The sequence below is a fragment of the Heliangelus exortis genome, chromosome 9 (genome assembly GCF_036169615.1).
Source record: "Heliangelus exortis chromosome 9, bHelExo1.hap1, whole genome shotgun sequence".
NCBI lineage: Eukaryota > Metazoa > Chordata > Aves > Apodiformes > Trochilidae > Heliangelus > Heliangelus exortis.
Window position 1 is genome coordinate 25958395 of NC_092430.1, and position 19082 is coordinate 25977476.

Below are 19082 nucleotides of genomic sequence, written 5' to 3' on the forward strand. Positions count from 1 at the left end.
AAATCCTTTTCATCTAGAATAGCTACAGCAGTACAATAACTGAAGGGAGAACTGCATCTCCTGAAACTGAAGACCAACAGGTAAGCCATTAAGATCACTGGGGATACATGGCTATGATGTATTAATATTAAGGAAAGGAGCCTGACATTTCACTGTGCCCATGTAAACACCAAATTTAATCACAAGGAGATATTGAAATGGATTTCGGTTTTGACTCAGGAAATTACTTCCCTCTTCTACTCGTTGTAACAAATGAGACTTAATATAAATGCCTGGGGTACAGTGAAGCCTAATGCTGCAGCTCAGGAACAGAAAAAGGCAGTGAGTGCTTTTTCTAACCTCAAGGAGAAGACAAACAGCCTGAAAAACAGGAGGGAGGGAGAAAGGAAGGACAGATCTTCTGAGGCAGTAAACTGAGCCATGTGTAAGCAAAGACAGCAACGCAGTCACATTTTGTTTGATTTGTGGAGTTCAGACATGACTTTTCCTATCAATTCAAATCTACTTTTATTTCTAGGGAAGCCTAGGACCATGTAAAACTTTTCTGTTACTCAGTATTCTTCATAGCTCATACTTTTTTTTTGCTCAAATATGCAACAAAGGTCACACAGTTCTGGTGAAAAAAGGGGAAATTAATATTATTTTTAGATGGAAGAATATGACACCACTTCAGAGCTGAAAAAATTTTTCTTTCAATTTCACTTTCCCATAGATATAGTCTTGTCATCAAATTCGCTGAAACATTTTGTAAGTCAAAACACGGGTTATTTCCAGGATTTTAATTGTTAGGTGCTTGTTCCTTGCCCTTTTCCTTCCTCTTTTGGTCTGCGGCAAGCACATGCAGGTCAGACCACAAAGTATTCAAATTTAAAAGGAAAGAGAACTACACTACTGTATTCCGAGACCTAATTTCCTCAGGTTTCTTCTGCTGGACTTGAGGCTTTCTTATACATTTCATTTCTATTTCCATATAAAGTGCAGGATGTGTATCCCAGGCACTGGGAGCTGAGCCACTGCAGGAGCTGCCGCTGCCCTGCCAGCTCCTCGCAGGAGGGAAGCTGCAAACTGTGTCACATCCCACAGACCCAGGTGAATCAGTCCCAGGAATCTTTCAGTGGAATTCCAAAACAAAACAAGAACTCCCAGGACACAGCAGTTCTGAATTCATACTGCTTTGCTGAAGCATACACAGATGCTGTGTTAACACTTAATTTGCCTTTTTAGGGTGTAAAATGCTCATGTGGCTGAGGTTTATGTCAACATTATACCACCTCTGGGTGGCCAGGTGTGGATAAGGGGTAAGTTTCAGCAAACTTACACAGTTTTAAATGCATATCAAAGGTTTGCCACCCAAGCAAGCATAGTACATATCAACCAGGCTGTCATTTCTTCTTGCACTATGGATACCCTCACACGTGAAATCTGAAGCCATCAAAAACCATCTGGGCTCACTTTTTGGTATGAAAGGACCACAGAGCAGAACTCACCTGCTCCCTGGGGAAAGAGGCAGACCTGGGGTGTCCTGAAGAGGTGCAGGAGCAGCCGACAGGTCATCCTTGCCCCAGGCTCAGCATCGGGGTCTCCACAGGCTGTGGGAATGGGATGTGGACATGAGGCATCTGCCCAGGACACCACAAGTCCCAGTGCAGGCCTGGAAATGTTCTACCTCAAAGCCACACTTCAAGTGGGAATAAAGCAATTCCATCAACAGCAATCAGCACTTATGGCCTTGAGTCATTAACAACAGGGAAAAATAGTATAACTTTTGGTAAGGAAGAGACCTAATTCAGGGCAGAAGAGAACACACGGTTAAAATGGCTTTTGCCAGAGATCAGAAACACAAATGCAAAGAAACGTGTGAAGTGGCTGACAGAGAGGACCACAGCTACAGCACTGCAGGGCTGGAGGAGAAGACACTGAGGTCAGGGACAGCAGACTGAGGGCAGAGGGAAAGGCACCACCTGAGCAGAGCTGGCAGAGATTTGAGCAGAGCAGAAGGGAGCTGTGAGCAGGGGAGGTGCTCAGCAGAAGGGCAGAGGCACTGTCAGGATCTGACACCCTGCTCATGTCTGGGCTCTCTGACCTCACCCAAGGCAACAACTCAGGCAACGGAGGCATCTCAACAAATCTTAAGCTTCCATTTTAAGTTTTTGTGTGGGTATTTTCTTACCAGCTGCAAGAAGGGAAGGCAGAGCCACGTGCTGAACCACATCCTCCAGGGAAAAGCACTGCCGGGCAATCAGGATAGCAATGAAAGTGGCCAGAGAGTCATGGAAGGACAGGTCACTCACCTGGAAGGAAACACAGTGCCAGGCTCCACACCACAGAGCACACACAGCTATGGAATGAGTACTATGGAATTAACTGTAAGAATACATGGTAAAATGTTTATACATAAGCATTTGTCTCTACATCCTGATGCATTTCTCAAATACTTTTATAGCAAATGCTTATAGCTTTTAATTTTAACAAACACCTATTTCAAACATCACAAATTCTGAAATTTAAAAAAAAACCAAAACAACTTATAAAAACTGAGATTTTTTTTTTTCCATTCTATAAAAACTGATAATATCAATACTCATTTCTTAGCTTCAGGACTTCTGAGAATACATCCCCAAGGCACATGGTTTCATTCTGTTCCTAAATGCACATGTAATCATACTGCAGGTAAATGTACTGAATTAGATACTGGATAATACCAGTCACTGTAATCCTGCTGACTAGAACAGGACTACATAACCTACACCAGATGAATAAGGCACAGCAAGGTGTACCACCCCTCCTGCAATCTAAGAGCCAGCAACAAAACAGGATCTTTAAAACAGAGATAGTTATTTGCACATCCAACGGCATTTTAGAAAAAGTTTCTGTGCATGCCTGCTGCTTTTCTAAGAGTACTTCTGATATTCTCTATCATTCCATAACAACAAAATTTACAAAAAGAAAACCATAAGCACTGCCCAAAATCTACGTTAACCCCAAAGAGGGTTAATAATAAAAGAATAAAAATCAATCAGAAACCTCATCAAACGCCTTGAAAACTCAAATGGACACAGGGCTCCATCTGTGCTCAGCATCTCATATTGAATGGAAATCTTCCCATGCCTCTAAGTTTACCCAGGGAAAATAGGTTTACCAGGTACTTCAGAAGATACTGAACTTACATCCACACTGCAGAGCAGATCATTGAAACCCCAGACATGATTTGAAGAGCAGCAGAGAGCTTTTACGACCCCCAACCACTCTGAGCTGAGCACTGTGCAGCACGCAGTCAGCTCTGCACAGAGGTTTGCCATGTCATTAATCCTAGGAGAGAAGAGCAAAACTAACACTGAAGCAAGATATTTTGTAAAAAAATGAATATTTAGGTAAAAGCAGACCAGTGCTTGGCAGAAGGACTGGTGTTTCCCTACTTAAGCTGGGGGTTTATGTCCAAATGTGAGTATGGCACTGTACACACAAGCTGGTGCTCAGCTGAGTGATTTGGTGAGTGATTCAGACTTACCTAACACTTTAAAAAACAGCACACTTGACTCATCACCCCAGTGCAAGTTATTTTTTCTCTGTTCCACAGTGAAACTCGTTTGGCCACATTTAGCTGTTCCCCTTTGTTGCTCTTACAAAACTGCTTCCTCTCAGCTGCTCTGTTCTGCCCAGGACACCCCACTTTCACAGGATGGTTTGGGTTGGAAGGGACCTTAAAGATCATTCAGTTGCAACCCCCTGCCATGGTCAGGGACACCTCCCATAGCCCAGGGTGCTGCTCCAAGCCCCATCCAACCTGAACACTGCCAGGGATGGGGCAGCCACAGCTTCCTTGGCACCCTGGGCCAGGGGCTCAGCACCCTCACACCAAAGAATTTCTTCCTAACATCTCAATCTCCCTTTCTTTAGGTTGAGACCCTTCCCCCTCATCCTACCACTCCATGCCCTTGTCCCAAGTCCCTCCCCAGCTTTCCTGGAGCCCCTTCAGGCACGGGAAGGTGCTCTAAGGTCCACTGAGAGCCTTCCCTGGGCTGAAGAACCCCAACTCCCTCAGCCTTTCCTCATAGCAGAAGTGTTCCAGCCTTCTGGTGATCTTCATGGTCTCCTCTGGACACTTCAGAGATGGCTTCGTACTGGGGACAGGGAGGAGAACACAGGAACTGCACATATTTTGGGCAGGACTCAATCAGAAAACAAAAGGAAAAAAAATCCACAATTTTCATGCGTTCTTGTGATCTGTCAGCAACCTTAAAAAGGCTCCAGCTCCTGCTGCACTTAGGCCTTACTATCAAACCCAAGAATTTATTAAAAACCTGACCAGAATCAGGACAGAACACCAGGTTCTTGATGTTTAGATTGTGTAAGAGGAACCAAGGTGCAGGGACAGAGGTGAAGGCTGCATCCAAAGATCTGTGTCTGCATCACCCTGCACCACAGATGCTGCAGAGTGGGAAACCAGGGTCAAAAAGTGCCCATGCCACAGTGCTACACCTGCAGGAGAAGACCAAGTGTGTCTGGGAAAGAAAACAGACTGGCAGGGTAAAACCCTGAGACTGACACTGCTTTACTGCAAAGGTGCTTCACTATTCCTCTTGTCAGTACCCTGAGATCACCTACAAAGGTCTAACATGGGCATAAGACCCAAGAAGTGTCACGCTGGATCAGAGCAAATCTCCACCTGACCAGGACTCCTGCAGGACAGGACAGATGGACATCCCATCCTAAACTTAGTCACTGGAGATCAGCTGGAACTGTGCACTGTGAAGTCCAAGCTTCTCTTAAAATATAACTGGTAACACTTATAGCTTCTATAGCTTCCATCCAATAAGGCTCCTAATACTTTTAAATTTTTTTTTAAAATCTACATATTACCTATGAAGATGAATTCTGTAATGAGTAAATTACACATTTAATAAATTAAACACCAATTGCATCAGAAGAAGGAAATGACCTAATGCAGAACCTTCCCTCATTGCAGGATTCTAATGAGCAAAGATTGTGCTGAGCTGTTGTGTCTGGCACAGCACAGAAATCTCTCTGACTGTCCTGAAGTGAGTGCTGTCTGCTTCTAGCTCCCTCCTGGTAAATTCTGCAGATTAATAACCTCTGTCTCCTCTGGGCAGAGATGGCTTCATACTGGGGACAGAGAGAAGAACACACTAACTGAACACATTTTGGGCAGGAGTCAATCAGAAAAGATTACCCAGAGGAAACAGAGTAAGTTTGCAGCAGCCAGAAAGAGAAACAAATGAAAACAATTGCAAAAAGACAAAAAAACAAAAAAAAACCACAGTCAGATGAAAGGAAACCTGATGGGCATCATGTAAAAAGCCAGCCCACTCCCATCCCAGCAGGGTTTGCCTCACCTTCCTGCATCCTGGTGCCCCATGCAGACGTTCATCAGGGCGTTGCAGACAAAGCTGTAGCGATTGGCTGCGTTGTCACTCAGGATCTTCCCCAGCATCGAGTAGTTAATGCTGTGAGCAGAAGGGTTCTCAATAAAATCCATCATGAACTCTGGGTCCCACAGCAAATTGGAATTTGAAGGCTGAACGTTGCTGTAGATGGTTTGTTTCACCTTAGAACAGGCACTACTGAGGACCAGAAAGACAGAGAGATGCCAAAAACCTATTTAGCAGAAATACCCCTGAACATTCAGTGTGGGGTCAGTTTGATCACCATCCTGTACACATTTTCAGACTCATTTTTGAAAAGGAGCAGCTACCAGAAAACAGGGCTGGTACATCAATTTCATTCCAGTTTTCCTGCAAATAGTCTCAGGTTTCCCAGCAGCTTCTCTAACATTTCTCTGACTGAATCTGTGAGTAGGTGGGTAAGGACCACACGGTCACTCCTCACCAGCAACACCTTCCTGGAGCATCAGGTGCCCCTACACTGAACCCTGACAGTGCTTCACAACTCTGCTCCCCCTCTTCATGTTCTACACCATGACCTGCAGTGCTGGTAAGGAGAATTAATTAAGGATAAACAAAAAAATTCAGATAAATTAAAAACTCTCCATTTGGTAATAAAGTCACATAACAGACAACTTTTTGAAAGAAGAAATCAGTAAGCAGAGAAAAGATAAAGGTCATATTTTGAAAATAATAATCTGACAAAAGGCCAAGAAATGTTCCAGGACCTACATGTTAATTGGCTTTCTCTGAGGAAAAAAAGGTGTTAGTGAAGAATGCAAATTGCACACATAGAATGTCGTAAGGAACGTTTTAAGGTTCTCTAACAGTAAAGTAGGAAAACCAACCAGTGGAAAACAAATATCCCACAGCTCAAACACCCAGCACTGTAGCACTGGGCTGCCACACACCAGACCCTGGGCACACACGTGTCCCCAAGCTGGGCCACCACAGCATTCACCTTATCCTGGGCAGAAAGGTCCCAAACCCAAACACAGAGTGTGTGAGCCCAGCAGGCTCTGGCACTGCCCCTGCACCAGATGCAATGCTGGGGGAGTGGTCAGAAGATAAGATTTGAAAAAAAGTGGAGGAATGATTTAAAAAAAAAAAAACAAAAAAACGGAAGTTTGGTGAATACAAGTACATAAAGCAAGCACACTCAAGCAAAACATGCAGCTCCCTCAGGAGAACCCAGAGATGAGGAATGCTGCAGATGAGCTCAGAAACCACTGCTGAAGCACTGCAGAATACACAAGGTGAGTCTTGAAATTTGGACATTCATGGACTGTACTTTACTGTTGCTTCAAAATAACTTAAAGGAACAGCTGGATGTACAGTATGCTAAGAGGGAACTAAAAACGTTGCCCTGTACAGACAGCTGGTGCTGGTTTTGTTTCAGCTGCATCTAGGAAACCAAGGTGGACCTGGCAATGCTGGGCTAACTGCTGGGCTCGATGAGCTTAAAGGTTTTTTCCAACCCAAATGGTTCTATGATTCTAAAAAGAAAATGAGTATAGTATTACCTTATACACAGCTGTTTAAAAATGAATGCATCATTTTTATTACCAGTTTTCATAGAATTCTAACCCTGTTTGTCTGAAAAGGGGCTTCAAACCAGTTGTCATATATAACATATTTAACATATTATTTAATATCTTAAATATCCCTGTATTAACATATTACATTTTGTTTTGCTATAGTAGGTTAATATTATATATTACAGTAGGTTAATATTATTAATAGAAACATTATGTTTGTATTACTGAACCTTGGCTTTTAAGCACAAAAATGAACATACTACTAAGACAGCTCTGTAGCTCTTCAATATTTCATTTTCTTTTTCCTAGAGTTTTTCATATTAAATTCTATTGTTCTCATGTCTTTGTGAACTGATTAAAATATTACTGAGAACACTTATACTGCTCCTTATGAAGCAAAACCCACAAATCTAAAATACAGTAGCCAAAACCAGGTATATAAAGTAGGAGGAGAAAGAGTAGCTGGTTTGTAACTCTCACAAGATGTGCATTTCCTCTCCCCCTTTAAAAAGTGAGAGCCAAAAATACAGCACATATTTTTGATTTTAAAATCAAGGAACTGAACATTTGAACATAAAACTTCCCAAACTCAAAACATGCTTGTGGCTCTCCCCACATCAAAGGAAACATTTCACAGAGAGAGCAGCAGGGCTGTGCTGTTTCCCACCCAGCACTGAAGGTGCTCAGCCTCTGCTCCCCCACGCAGGTACCAGCACAGCACCAGGACCTGTGGGCTCAGGACCACACACTTGGCACTGGCAGGAGGGTGACACCCGTGAAGGAGAGCAGCAAAGGTGTCTTTTCCATGGAAAGCAAACAGCTCTGAAAGCTCAGCAGTGTCAGTCGATGAGCTAAGCAGTGCTCAGAAAAATCCCACTTCCACCCACCTGAAGAGGTCTCCAAACCTGCTTCTCAGGTGACTACAGGACACGTACAGATCGTAGAGGTAAGCTAAAATACACCTTTCTGGGGAGGAACATTCCGAGGGGTTAACGACGTGCTTGACCACCCCGCACAGCCTGCAAAGGGAAAGAAACCCCAGTTTGATCACAGGTGTCTCGCTGAGTTACACCCCACACAAACACCCCACCAGCTGGGCCAGGCCACGACAGACCCTCTGCCTACAGGATGGGGCTCCTCTGCACTTTGGTGTCACCTCTGCACTTGCCTGGGCCACAGGGAGGGGACAGGGGCACTGGGGCAGCCCAGGGCAGAACAAAGGGTCAGGAAACCCTAAGACTCAGCTCCCCCTCTCCCAGGCGTGAGGTCCCTCCCAGCTCCCCAGCAGCCACCCACAGCACCGCCTGGACCCAAACACAGGGTTTGGTCGGCTGGGGATTTTTTGCCTAAGAGAGAACACCAGAAAAACCAAACCCCATGTTTTGGAAAAGGGTGGCTGGTACAAACCCTTCAAAGACTTGTGCAGTCTGCTCGGGGCTGAGGATGAGGCAGGCGTGGTAGCGCCGCAGGACGGCGACGATGCAGACACAGAGCCCTGTGGTGTAGCTGCCTGCCAGGCTGGAGGACTTCAGCAGCAGCTCAGCCTCCACCACACTCAGCTCATTCAGCAGCTGGAAACACACAGGCAAAAAATTACCAGCTCAAAAAATAGGTTAAATAGGTGTAAAATGGGTGCAAAACCCCAGGATGTTAAGGATAAACTGTGCGGCAAGAAAAAATGGAATTCCTTTACACGCTACAGAACATGGGGAAGAGGGAGCAGAATAAACTGCTGAAGTATAAAAAGTATACTTTAAAGTATGATCCAGAATTTTATTCATTTTGAAAGATTTTAAAATTAAATACATCTACTGTTTCTCCACAAGTGTCAAAGGAAGACAGAAGGGGAAGTCATCTGTCACTCTGTTTGAGAGGTCAGGAAACCAAAACAGAAAAAAGTACATGGCAACAAATCAGGAGAATTTGCAGACCAGCTCTTGGTTTTTTTCCAGCTTTACTGGAAAAGTATCACAGTTTTACCCTGACATAACCCCCCAGATGAACTCTGTTCACCTGTATTGCAAAGTCTATAAGCCCATTGATATTCAGTGCTGGCTCCATGAGATCAAAGATGAGCTGTATATGGTGAGCCAAGGGAAGATGATAGGATGTTCCTGAGGCAAAACTAGTTATCTGTTCCAGAACATTACTGGAGATCTGTGAAAAGAAATGTCAAAAAGTTGTAAGAAGACTGAGGCCTTCTCAGATACACTGGTGCTACAAAAATCCTGGTTTATAAGTGGAAATAGAGCGTCAGCATTTGGCAGACAAAAGCACTGACATGCATGAATATACCTGTTAGGCTACTGTCCTGCAAGTCCCAGTGAGATTTTATTTTCAAAACTGACAAAACAGAAAATCATGTTCTGCTGCTTTGCAGCTGAGAGTAATAATGACCCCCAAATAGCTACTGGAGCAGATATTTTAGAATAGCAGGGCAGCACTTTTCCTGTTGCCTTTGAAGCAGCAGTGCACTGAAAATTCTTGGTATATACAAAACACTTCTAAAAAAAATTGGTTTTGCTTCCTACCTCTACAACAGAAAGTAAAAAGCCACAATTTTATTCAAGTGAAGTACCTGAGATGTCACCTGGTGTTGGTCAAAATAGGACAGCTGCTGCAGTTTTGTGAACACAGTCTCCAGGGTTGGAAAAGTTTCTTGTTTGGTCTTCCTGGCTTTCTGCCCTTCATCCCCAACTTAACAAAGAAAGTTATTTTGGTCATTTGATAGTTAGTGGAGCCCTAGTAGTCATGCATTATTACTAACTTACTGACAATTAAAATCTTAGTAAGCTTTACTTATGGCTCTGTAAAGCCTCAGTGTTCCCTTGGACTTGGGACAAATACACAGCATGCCACAGCATCAAAGCTACTTTGAGGTTTTTCCCATGCAAAATGGTGACACCCCAGAAAACCTGAAAACCACACATGCAATTTTTATCAGGAGGGAAAGAAATATCTGTCAGTTGCTGGCCAGGTCTCTCATGCTCCAGCCTCAGGAAAGTGTTCCCAGCTAAGCTGTTAGAAAAGCAGAGATTCTGAGTGCCAGTGCCCCCTGCCCATCCTGCTCTAGCTGCAGGGCTCTGCTCAGGACATGACCAAGGGATTGTGAAGGGCCTGGCAGCCAAATGACAGGATCAAGATGCAGGGCTGCAGTCAGCCTGCTGAGCACCCCTCCTCCTGCTCAGCACCCCTCCTCCTGCTCAGCACCCCTCCTCCTGCTCAGCACCCCTCATCCTGCTGAGCACCTCTCATCCTGCTGAGCATCCCTCCTCCTGCTGAGCAACCCTCCTCCTGCTGAGCACCTCTCCTCCTGCTGAGCACCTCTCCTCCTGCTGAGCACCTCTCAGCCCCAGGGCCTCTGTGCAGTGTGGAAGCTCTCACCTCCCATCTCAGTGGTGCTTTTCTTGTTCAGAATTTTGAGGATGTCTTTGGTGATCCTCTTCAGCTGATGCCTTGCTTCATCACGCTCCTTACCAACTCCATAGAGGAGAATCATGCGCTGGTTGCACTCGTGACTTGAAGATTCATCCTAAAAAGACCATATACAAGTGAGATCTTTTCTTTTTTGTCTCCACCTGCAGGAACACCCCCCACACACACACTGAGTAGCCCAGACAGCAATAACAGTAACAACCTCTTTGTCCATCTCATCAGTGTAGGGGGAACAGTGCCAAACAAAATTATTCAAGCGTAGGATAAAAATACAGAGCAGAAAGATGTCATCCAGTGTTATGAACTCAGTGTGTATCTGTAAGGACAGAAGCAGAGGACACACAGGGGTGACCCTCCCAGCTGCCCTCTGGGTATCAACCCAGCTGGGTTGATATTCAGTAGCAGATTAGTAAATAGGAGACAGATGTCAAGAAACTGTGAGCCATCTCCCTTATTACAAGTCCACTGAAAAAAAAAATAAATAAGGCAGCCCAACTCCTAAAACTCTACTTTGTACATTCCAAAGAAATTGCAGTACTTTTAGTTTATTTAAATTGTAACTGGTTATCTTTGCTCTTTTAATAAAATGTTTCATATAATGTTGATGCACTATATCTAACTTAAAACCTTGGAGAACTGCTCTGCATGTCATATAAGGTACAAATGTTTTGCTCAGTAATACACACACCTTGTCCAAGCAAACCAATCACTACTTCTCTCAACTACTTAAGATTTTTTCAAAAATAAAGCTATGTACAAAAATAATGCTAAAGAATCACAAGGCAAAAAGGTAGCAGACAGAGTGCCACTCTGTGCCCAGAAAAGCTGCAGTCTCACAAAATACACACTCTCTTTTTAAAACAGTGACTTCTAGTGATTCAAAAGCAGAAAGTAAATGTCTAGGTATGTTTTAAAATTCTGTCTCTCTCTCTCTCCTCCAGAAGAAACAAGAGCAGAAGCACTGAGAGTGCCACCTGGAATCTGCAGCTGCCTGTGGCTGAGAAGCCAGACTCAAGGCAGAGGAAGGTCCTGGTCTCCCATCTGGGATGCTCTGAGCTGCTCCTCCAGCCTCCCCTTGCTCAGTGGGCTGCAGGCAGGAGTGTTCCTCATGGTAAAGAGCTAAAGAAGCAGAGAGGGACCCCACAACAGCACCAGGCTCCAGCAGAGGCAGCACCCAGGGTGAGCAGCTCAGCTCATTGCATTGGGTGACAGCAGCTCCTGAGTGCTGGGGCTCAGCCACGCTCTGCCGGTGGGACCAGAGGCACCTCCTCAATTATCTGCAACTCAGCACCAGCAAAATGCCAGGATAAACTGTCACACCAGCAGTGAGGGTATGCACATGGACACCTACAGAGACACAGATACAGATAACTTGAGGCTTTGCTGGCTAACACATAAGCACTGAAAGCACAGATGCCCTCAGCTGCCCCAGAGCTGATGGGCCTTCTCCTCCCTCAGGGTCTCCTCTGTGGAAGGAACAAACAGTGGTGCCACAAATAAATCACAGTTGGCAGGAGTCAAAATCCCCAAAGGAATGTTCCCAACATAAAAAACAAAATATAGATGCAAAAGATTGAAGTACCAGAACAGATATGACACAATGAATTCTTTTTTTGTTTTTGACAGGATCGGGAAGAAAAGACAAAGTACAAATGAAAGCCTCAACCAACTTCAGCTACTCTAGCAACTGCACCAGTGAGAACAAAATCAGACAAGTCATCTTTCCTTTGCTTTATACAATTCTGTTCCTGGTTGGCATCACCATGAATGGCCTGGCAATGTGGGTCTTCTTTAAAATATCCAGTAAATCCAATTTCATCATCTTCCTCAAGAACACTGTAATTTCTGACTTCTTCATGATCTTGACATTTCCATTTAAAATCCTGAGCGATGCAAAGTTGGTATCGTGGGTGCTGAGAGGATTTGTGTGCCAGGTCACCCAGGTTGTGTTTTACTTCACCATGTACATCAGCATCCTGTTTCTTGGTCTCATCACTATGGATCGCTACCAGAAAGCCACCTCCCCGTTCAGAACATCAACACCCAGGAGCCTTTTGGGTGCCAAGATCCTGTCCACAGCAATCTGGATATTGATGTTTGCTCTTTCTCTACCCAACATGATTCTAACGAACAAGAAGCAAACACCTAAGAATGTAAAGAAGTGTGCTCTCCTGAAATCTGAGTTTGGCTTAGTCTGGCACGAGATCGTTAACTACATCTGCCAGCTTATCTTCTGGGTTAATTTAGCAGTCATAGTTGTGTGCTACATCCTCATCACCAAAGAGCTGTACAAATCCTATAAAAAGACAAGAACCCCAGGAAAGGCATCCAAAAAGGCTGTAAATCTGAAGGTGTTCATCATTATTGCAGTGTTCTTCGTTTGTTTCGTGCCGTTCCACTTTACTAGAATCCCCTACACCCTGAGCCAAACCAGAGATGTTTTTGAATGCTCTGCTCAGAACACTCTCTTTATCCTGAAAGAGGGCACCCTGTGGCTGACATCACTGAATGCCTGCCTAGATCCCTTCATATACTTTTTCCTGTGTAAATCATTTAGGAAGTCCTTGCTGGACACGCTGTGCAGGCACACAGCGACGTCAGAACTGGGAGCACAGGTAAAGGAGCAGAACGAAGGAGATGACACAGATGAGACACAGCTCTAGAGCTCAGAACTGCCCAAACCTCTGCTCACATGTACTGGTGAGTGGAAGAGGCACAAATCCTACCAAAGAGTACCTAGAATTCCACCAGCTCCTTTACATATTGGTCTGCACCCTCTAATGAGCATCACTGGGTGCGACCCTGGTGAAACCAGAAAGCTTGAATTAAACAAGAGCAGCACCAAATCACAACCCTGAATTCCCAAGATCACAAAAGAATTCCCAAGAAGGATTTTGAACTTAAGAGTTGGAGCTGTAAGGAAAAAAAATTAAAATGGAATCATGAAATGCTACAGATGAAATTATGAACTGCAAACATTTTGCAGAAATAGCTTAACCTGGGCCAGAGTAAAGTCTGTGACAACACAAGATCTGAGAAACACAGATAAAATCCACAGTAAATAAGAGTTTTAAATACAGGGACTTGTCACTTTGTATGCAACAGCTAGACAAACAGAAATGTAGGACCTATGTAGATCAGCTTTTTAAAAAAAAAATTTAAACATTTTTTTATCTGTGCAGACTTTTGGTAACAGTAACATTTTGCTTATCTCATTAATATACTAACAATTCCTAATCCATTAACCAATAATTAATGGCTCCATGTCACAGGACATCATTTCATAATCAAGCTTGTCTTGATGAAAGTTAAATCTTCAGATACTTCACCTTACTATATGAATGAAGAAATATGTACACTCACTTTTATAGAGAACAATATATTATATTAGAAAATATACAAAGACTCCATTTACTGAATACTGAGGGAAAGAAAGACTTATGGTAAAATCTTTACTGATTATTAACAGCATCTTTTTTGCACTGTACAAAAAAAATTATCCACTTTCCTGGATTTTTCTTTTCATTTCAGAAAGCTACAAAAAAACCAGACCAGGTAAGTATTTTCAGGAACATAACATTTTCAGGTACTGTAATAACCACATGTGAAAAAGATTCTCCGCTAACGTAATAAATTGTGGTTCATTTATCACCACTGCAAAACAGGTCCAATTGATAAACGTGTTTCACCACTGGGCAAGGGCTCAGACTGCCTGCCCACCCCCACCCCCATCCCCATTCCCATCCCCATCCTCCCCAGTCCCATCCCCATCCTCCCCAGCCCCAGCCCCATCCTCATCCTCATCCTCCCCAGCCCCATCCCTGCTCTGTGCCAGGCAGCTGCAGCTCTGGGGCACTGCACTGGACTATCTCAGCTTTATGGAGTCCTTGCTGAAGGCACAGAAGTTGTGTCAGGCAGCTATGGAGATGTCACACTGATGGCAATGGCTCTGTGCTCTGTGCCAGCCATCTGGCAGAGACACCAGCATGCACACCTTTGTTAAGCAAAATATAGATATTAAGACACAAACTTACTGTCCACATAGCTGCAGCATAAGAACCTGAAAAAGCAACCCACACCTGCCCACAGAAGGGTGGCTTGGTCAGACACTGCCCCCCTGGCAGCCAGCAAGGAGCCAGCACCAGAAGTCACAGCAGTAGATGAGAAAATACAAGAAAATCCCGTGACTCAGCTGAACTTACACAAACCACTTTTTCTACAGAGAAATGTGCCAGATTCCAATATTGCACATAATAGACACACACCAAATACAAAGCAGAACCAGAAAAGGTTTAACCAGCACCCTCCATCACCCAGCTACATGGACACAAACCCAAGCAGAACCCAGCTCTGGAGATAGCAGTCCAGCTGGGGCCATGGGTCAGCACCAGCAGGCTGCAGCTCCTGAGTCTGTCAGTGCCCAGGATCTGATAACACACTGTAAGGGTGCTCTGAGCAGGCCTCCTGGTCAGCCCTCTGACCAGGACCAGAGCTGCCCAGAGCAGGGCAGTTCTCACACACAAACAAGAACTCAGAGCTACGTTTGGGGATTATCCTGGAAACTGGTCAGGAAGCTTTCTGTGTTGGTTCATCCCACGTCTCTGAAGCCAAACTGCAACAGCACAATGCAGGAGCCATGGAGTCAGCCCCACAATAACAAAAAGCAATAAAATGTGCCTGTCTTGATGGATACGGCTATGGTTTGCTTTATTAGTAGAGGAGGTGGTGTATGCTCAGACAGAGAGCAAAAGGAAGAGAGAAAAGCTACAGCAAACACAATTAACTAACTCTGGCAACGTGTGAAAATGAGGAAGGAAACAACACACCAGACCAACAGAAAAAGTCTCATCTTTCTACACATTTCCCCATTCCTAATACTTTGCTCGAGGCTTCTGCCAGCAGAGGAAGAGCAGGTGAAGTGGAGACGACCCAGGACCCCTCTCTGAGAGTGCTGCTGCCAGGTTTGCTCAGGTACTTGGAGGATGGGAGTGTTCAGGGGGTGTGATGGGGCACGCTGGCTCGCAGCTCTGGGAAGCTGATAGCCAGCAGTGGCCACCTTGGCTTCAGCATGTTATTTAAATCTCTGCTGAGAAAGGAGAAATGGTGTGTGCTTGGGAAGAAATACCAGACGTTGCTTTCCCAGAAACACTGTCCTTTTGGGCCACAACTGTAAAATTTCTCTTCAATGTTAAAATGCATTTCCATGTAAAGACAAGTGGTGCTCTAGGCAGCCTGCTGTTACACCTCACAGTTCTGTTGTCTTAGACCCCCACAATGAATATGAACCATTTTAACCTTCCAGCAGACCTAAGTCTGTAAACAACTTAACTTCAGGGAAAGGCTCAGATTTTCTATGAATGAGAAATCAGTCAATTGAATGCATGTTCAGGTTTTGTGATTATTTGCATAGAGCTGCTCAGGGTCCCCATACGGAGCATGGGATTTCAAACACAGGGTGCTACATTTTATGTTTTCTCTCTCCTTTTCCCCCAAGCCCTTCCCAACTAATGGGAGACTTTGCAAACGAGAGCAGTGTCAGGAACTCCAGTGGAGCTCCCTCCTCCCTGCTGTGCCCCCGAGACACCACAGTCACCCACCTGGTCTTCCCAGTACTGTACACCCTCGTCTTCCTCCTGGGACTCGTACTCAACAGCCTGGCTTTCTGGGCTTTCTTCCACATCCCCAGCACATCAACTTTCATTGTCTACCTGAAAAATATCTTGGTTTCTGATTTTGTGATGACCTTGATGCTTCCTCTGAAAATCCTGACAGACTCTGGGCTGGGGCCGTGGCAGCTCAAGGCCTTTGTCTGTCGCTTCTCGGCCGTGGTATTTTATGACACGATGTACATCAGCATAGTGCTACTGGGGCTCATTGCTTTTGACAGATTTCTCAAGATTGTGAGACCTTTTGGGAAGTTCTGGGTGCAAAACCTGACCTCAGCAAAGATCCTTGCGTGTCTGGTCTGGCTCTTCTTCTTTGTTCTCTCTCTGCCGAACATGATCTTGTCCAACAAGAAAGCAACACCTCAGTCTGTGAAGAAGTGTGCCTCCTTGAAGAATTACTTTGGACTCAAATGGCACGAAACTGTCAATTATCTCTGTCAGTTCATCTTCTGGACTGTTCTCATCCTCATGTTTCTGTTTTATATAATTATTGCCAAAAAGGTATACGAGTCTTACGTGAAGACACAGAAGAAAGACAACAAAAGTGAAAAAAGGATCAAGGGGAAAGTATTCATCATTTTTACTGTTTTTTTCTTGTGCTTTGCCCCCTTTCATTTTAGCAGGGTTCCTTACACTCTGAGTCAGACGAGTGCCCGAATGGACTGCCGTCTGCAGAACCAGCTCTTTGTTGCCAAAGAAAGCACCCTCTGGCTGGCTGCCACCAACATCTGCATGGACCCCCTGATATACATGTTCTTGTGCAAGCCTTTTGTGGAAAAGGTCTTGTGCAGGAGAGTAAAGACATTTCAGGAAATGGTTCATACAAGCCCAAAAACCGAACTGGACACACGAGAGTCTCCAACTGAATCCTGATGCTGCAGCTCCACACCCTCTGGTCTCTGCATACTCTCAGGGGAGTTAAAAAGTAATTTTTTACTGCCTCATAGAAATGAAAGGGTATTTGTTCTGTAATATTAAAAGTTAGTAAAAACTGCAAACTGGGTTTCCCTATTTATGCTCACTGTTTAGCCTTAATAGGCAAAAAGCTGCCAGCCCTGGTCCAACAGGGACCTGCCCTGAGCTGGGCTCTCCCCTGGACACCACCACAGAGAGCCCTGGAAGCCCAGCTGAGTCCTGGCTGTGCTCACACCACAGCCTGGAGACACCCCAGAGTCACTCATATGGACTTCCCAGCCATCACCACATCTGTCTGAGCAGTAAAATTGCATCAATGATGCATGAAACCACCAGTGATGGGTTTGCAGCCTCCTGATGCTCTGCTGGTGCTGCCAAGACAATGAGACCAGAGGCTTTCCTGAGCTGGGGACAACATCATGCCCACCTCACAGAATACAGACAAACCAGGGCCTGTGAATTAGAATACCTTCATATAACTTAAGAAAATCTACAGATTAATTCTAACCCCCTTGAAGTAACACATACTTCTTAGCACTTAGGCAGCTTAGGGATTATGGCTGCTTCTGAGAACAATTCAGAATCATAGAATCATTTTGGTTAGGAAAAGACCTTTAAGATTCAGCTTTACTGGGGACTAAAAATCATGGGCTGCTGACTTTGTATGTCAGTAATTCTTACACGGGGTGTCATCCCAGTTGGCACACTGCCAGGCAGGGAAGAGGAGGAACCACACCTGACAGAGGAAGAAGGACCTGGTCCCTCCCCACCTTATTGCTTTCCTACTGCCCACACTGTTCCACCATCCTCCTCCTGCACTCCCAGCAGGGACACAGTCAGCAATACCCAGGTCTCCCCAGAGCACACTCCTTGTGCAGACCCACAGCAAACCCAGGACTGGATCCCCTGCAAAGAGACCCAAACCCATGCAGCCACTCCCCACCTGCCACCAGCCAGAGGGAGGCACCCAGAAACATCTCCCTTGGTGGCAGATTCACTCATCCCAGCCCCAAAAGCCATTCCCTAACCCTGCCCAGCCTGGCAGCCCCTCTCAGCCCTCAGACATCCCACGGGGGCAGCCGAATGGACGGTGCCTGAAGAGAAGCTGCTTTATAACCCAAGCTCCTGGAATTGCCTTCACTATTTTAAGACATGACAGAGATACCAACCATTTATTGACTTCAACTCTGCAAATTATATTTATTTAAAAAAAAAATAAATGTTAGACTTGCCTTAACCTCCCTTGCAAAGCTCCCTTGCTCCTCAGACAACACGTTCCTGCTGGCATCAGTCCCTGATGTGCCAGCCCACAGGACATCCCCACGTCCTGGAACTGCAGAGGTGGTCTGGGAAGGCACCACCACCACATCCTCTCCTCCATCAGCCCTGGTGTAGCTCCCATCACCCCCACCCACGCCTGGCCCCTCACCTCCTGCTGCCCTGGGACACTGCAGAGCCATCACCTCCCTCAACCCAAGCTCTCCTGCTAGCCTCATGCCTTCTCACACCTGCCAGAAGCTATGATCACCACTTGATTGCTATTTTTAGAAATTAAACATTCACAGCAGCTGAATACAATCAGGCAGGTTGCTCCACACAGCCTGATGGGTTTTTTTCAAAGCTGCTTTCAGATAACTGTGCATTAATTATGTCTGTCGTGGGATTCCCCAGTCTGTGCCACACAGGTAGATTTATGTCTTATTTAGCAATTTCTCCTCACTAGATCTTTTCCACCAGGCATGTTGCATACTTGCCATAACCGTAACACCCTTTCCAGCTGGAAATTGAACTAATCCCCAACAGTTGGTTCCAAACGCTCCTATAAATCAATGTTATCTCAACCAGTGTCTTTCTTTTAGGATTAAACAATGTTCATGAATTAAGTCCTCTCTCCCCACACACATTTAAGAGGATTAACTTCATTCTTTAGTAAAAGTAAATATATTAAATTTTCAGCTGCTAAAACAGTCACCCCATTAGCAACATTAGCTTAGAGAAAGGCAAGAAGAGTCTGGAAATGTTTCTCTGAGCCAGCTGACAGAGCACAGCAATTAATGTAGTGAGCAGAGCCAACCATCAGGAGGAGGTGGCTTGTACATCAGCTGGGATCTTCCACCAGGGAAGCA

The 19082-nt window shown here is 45.0% G+C and overlaps 3 protein-coding genes across 17 annotated transcripts in view; 2 read left to right on the forward strand and 1 right to left on the reverse strand.

The window, feature by feature from the left end:
* The window catches only part of MED12L (mediator complex subunit 12L), a 104625-nt gene that overhangs the window by 20606 nt on the left and 64937 nt on the right, over window positions 1-19082 (reverse strand). For 11 of the 12 annotated variants that reach the window (XM_071752926.1, XM_071752927.1, XM_071752923.1 and 8 more), the window contains 9 exons: window positions 10325-10472; window positions 9519-9637; window positions 8954-9097; window positions 8348-8511; window positions 7828-7959; window positions 5355-5582; window positions 3168-3309; window positions 2171-2291; window positions 1488-1589 (listed from right to left, as the gene is read on the reverse strand). In XM_071752926.1, coding sequence (XP_071609027.1) covers window positions 1488-1589; window positions 2171-2291; window positions 3168-3309; window positions 5355-5582; window positions 7828-7959; window positions 8348-8511; window positions 8954-9097; window positions 9519-9637; window positions 10325-10472 — 1300 coding nt within the window. The remainder of the gene's footprint in view (window positions 1-1487; window positions 1590-2170; window positions 2292-3167; window positions 3310-5354; window positions 5583-7827; window positions 7960-8347; window positions 8512-8953; window positions 9098-9518; window positions 9638-10324; window positions 10473-19082) is intronic. The other variant, XM_071752920.1, reaches the window with a different exon arrangement.
* P2RY12 (purinergic receptor P2Y12) lies at window positions 63-13459 on the forward strand. Of its 4 annotated transcripts, none has more exons than XM_071752936.1 (3): window positions 63-80; window positions 7647-7886; window positions 12002-13459. In XM_071752936.1, exon 3 carries the CDS (start codon window positions 12028-12030, stop codon window positions 13036-13038), a length of 1011 nt encoding a protein of 336 aa, XP_071609037.1. In that variant the 5' UTR covers window positions 63-80; window positions 7647-7886; window positions 12002-12027; the 3' UTR covers window positions 13039-13459. The 4 variants fall into 4 exon arrangements, with proteins under 4 accessions (XP_071609037.1, XP_071609035.1, XP_071609036.1 ...); XM_071752934.1 differs by lacking the exon at window positions 63-80 and adding an exon at window positions 6510-6658; XM_071752935.1 differs by lacking the exons at window positions 63-80; window positions 7647-7886 and adding an exon at window positions 10385-10491.
* P2RY13 (purinergic receptor P2Y13) lies at window positions 14821-17052 on the forward strand. The gene is made up of 2 exons (XM_071752933.1): window positions 14821-15346; window positions 15870-17052. The coding sequence occupies exon 2, from the start codon at window positions 15883-15885 to the stop codon at window positions 16912-16914; it is 1032 nt and encodes a 343-aa protein (XP_071609034.1). The 5' UTR covers window positions 14821-15346; window positions 15870-15882; the 3' UTR covers window positions 16915-17052.

What these genes read in the sequence shown, in the direction of transcription:
- P2RY12 (XM_071752936.1), top strand. Translation starts at nt 12,028, where the DNA reads ATGAAAGCCTCAACCAACTTCAGCTACTCTAGCAACTGCACCAGTGAG.
- P2RY13 (XM_071752933.1), top strand. Translation starts at nt 15,883, where the DNA reads ATGGGAGACTTTGCAAACGAGAGCAGTGTCAGGAACTCCAGTGGAGCT.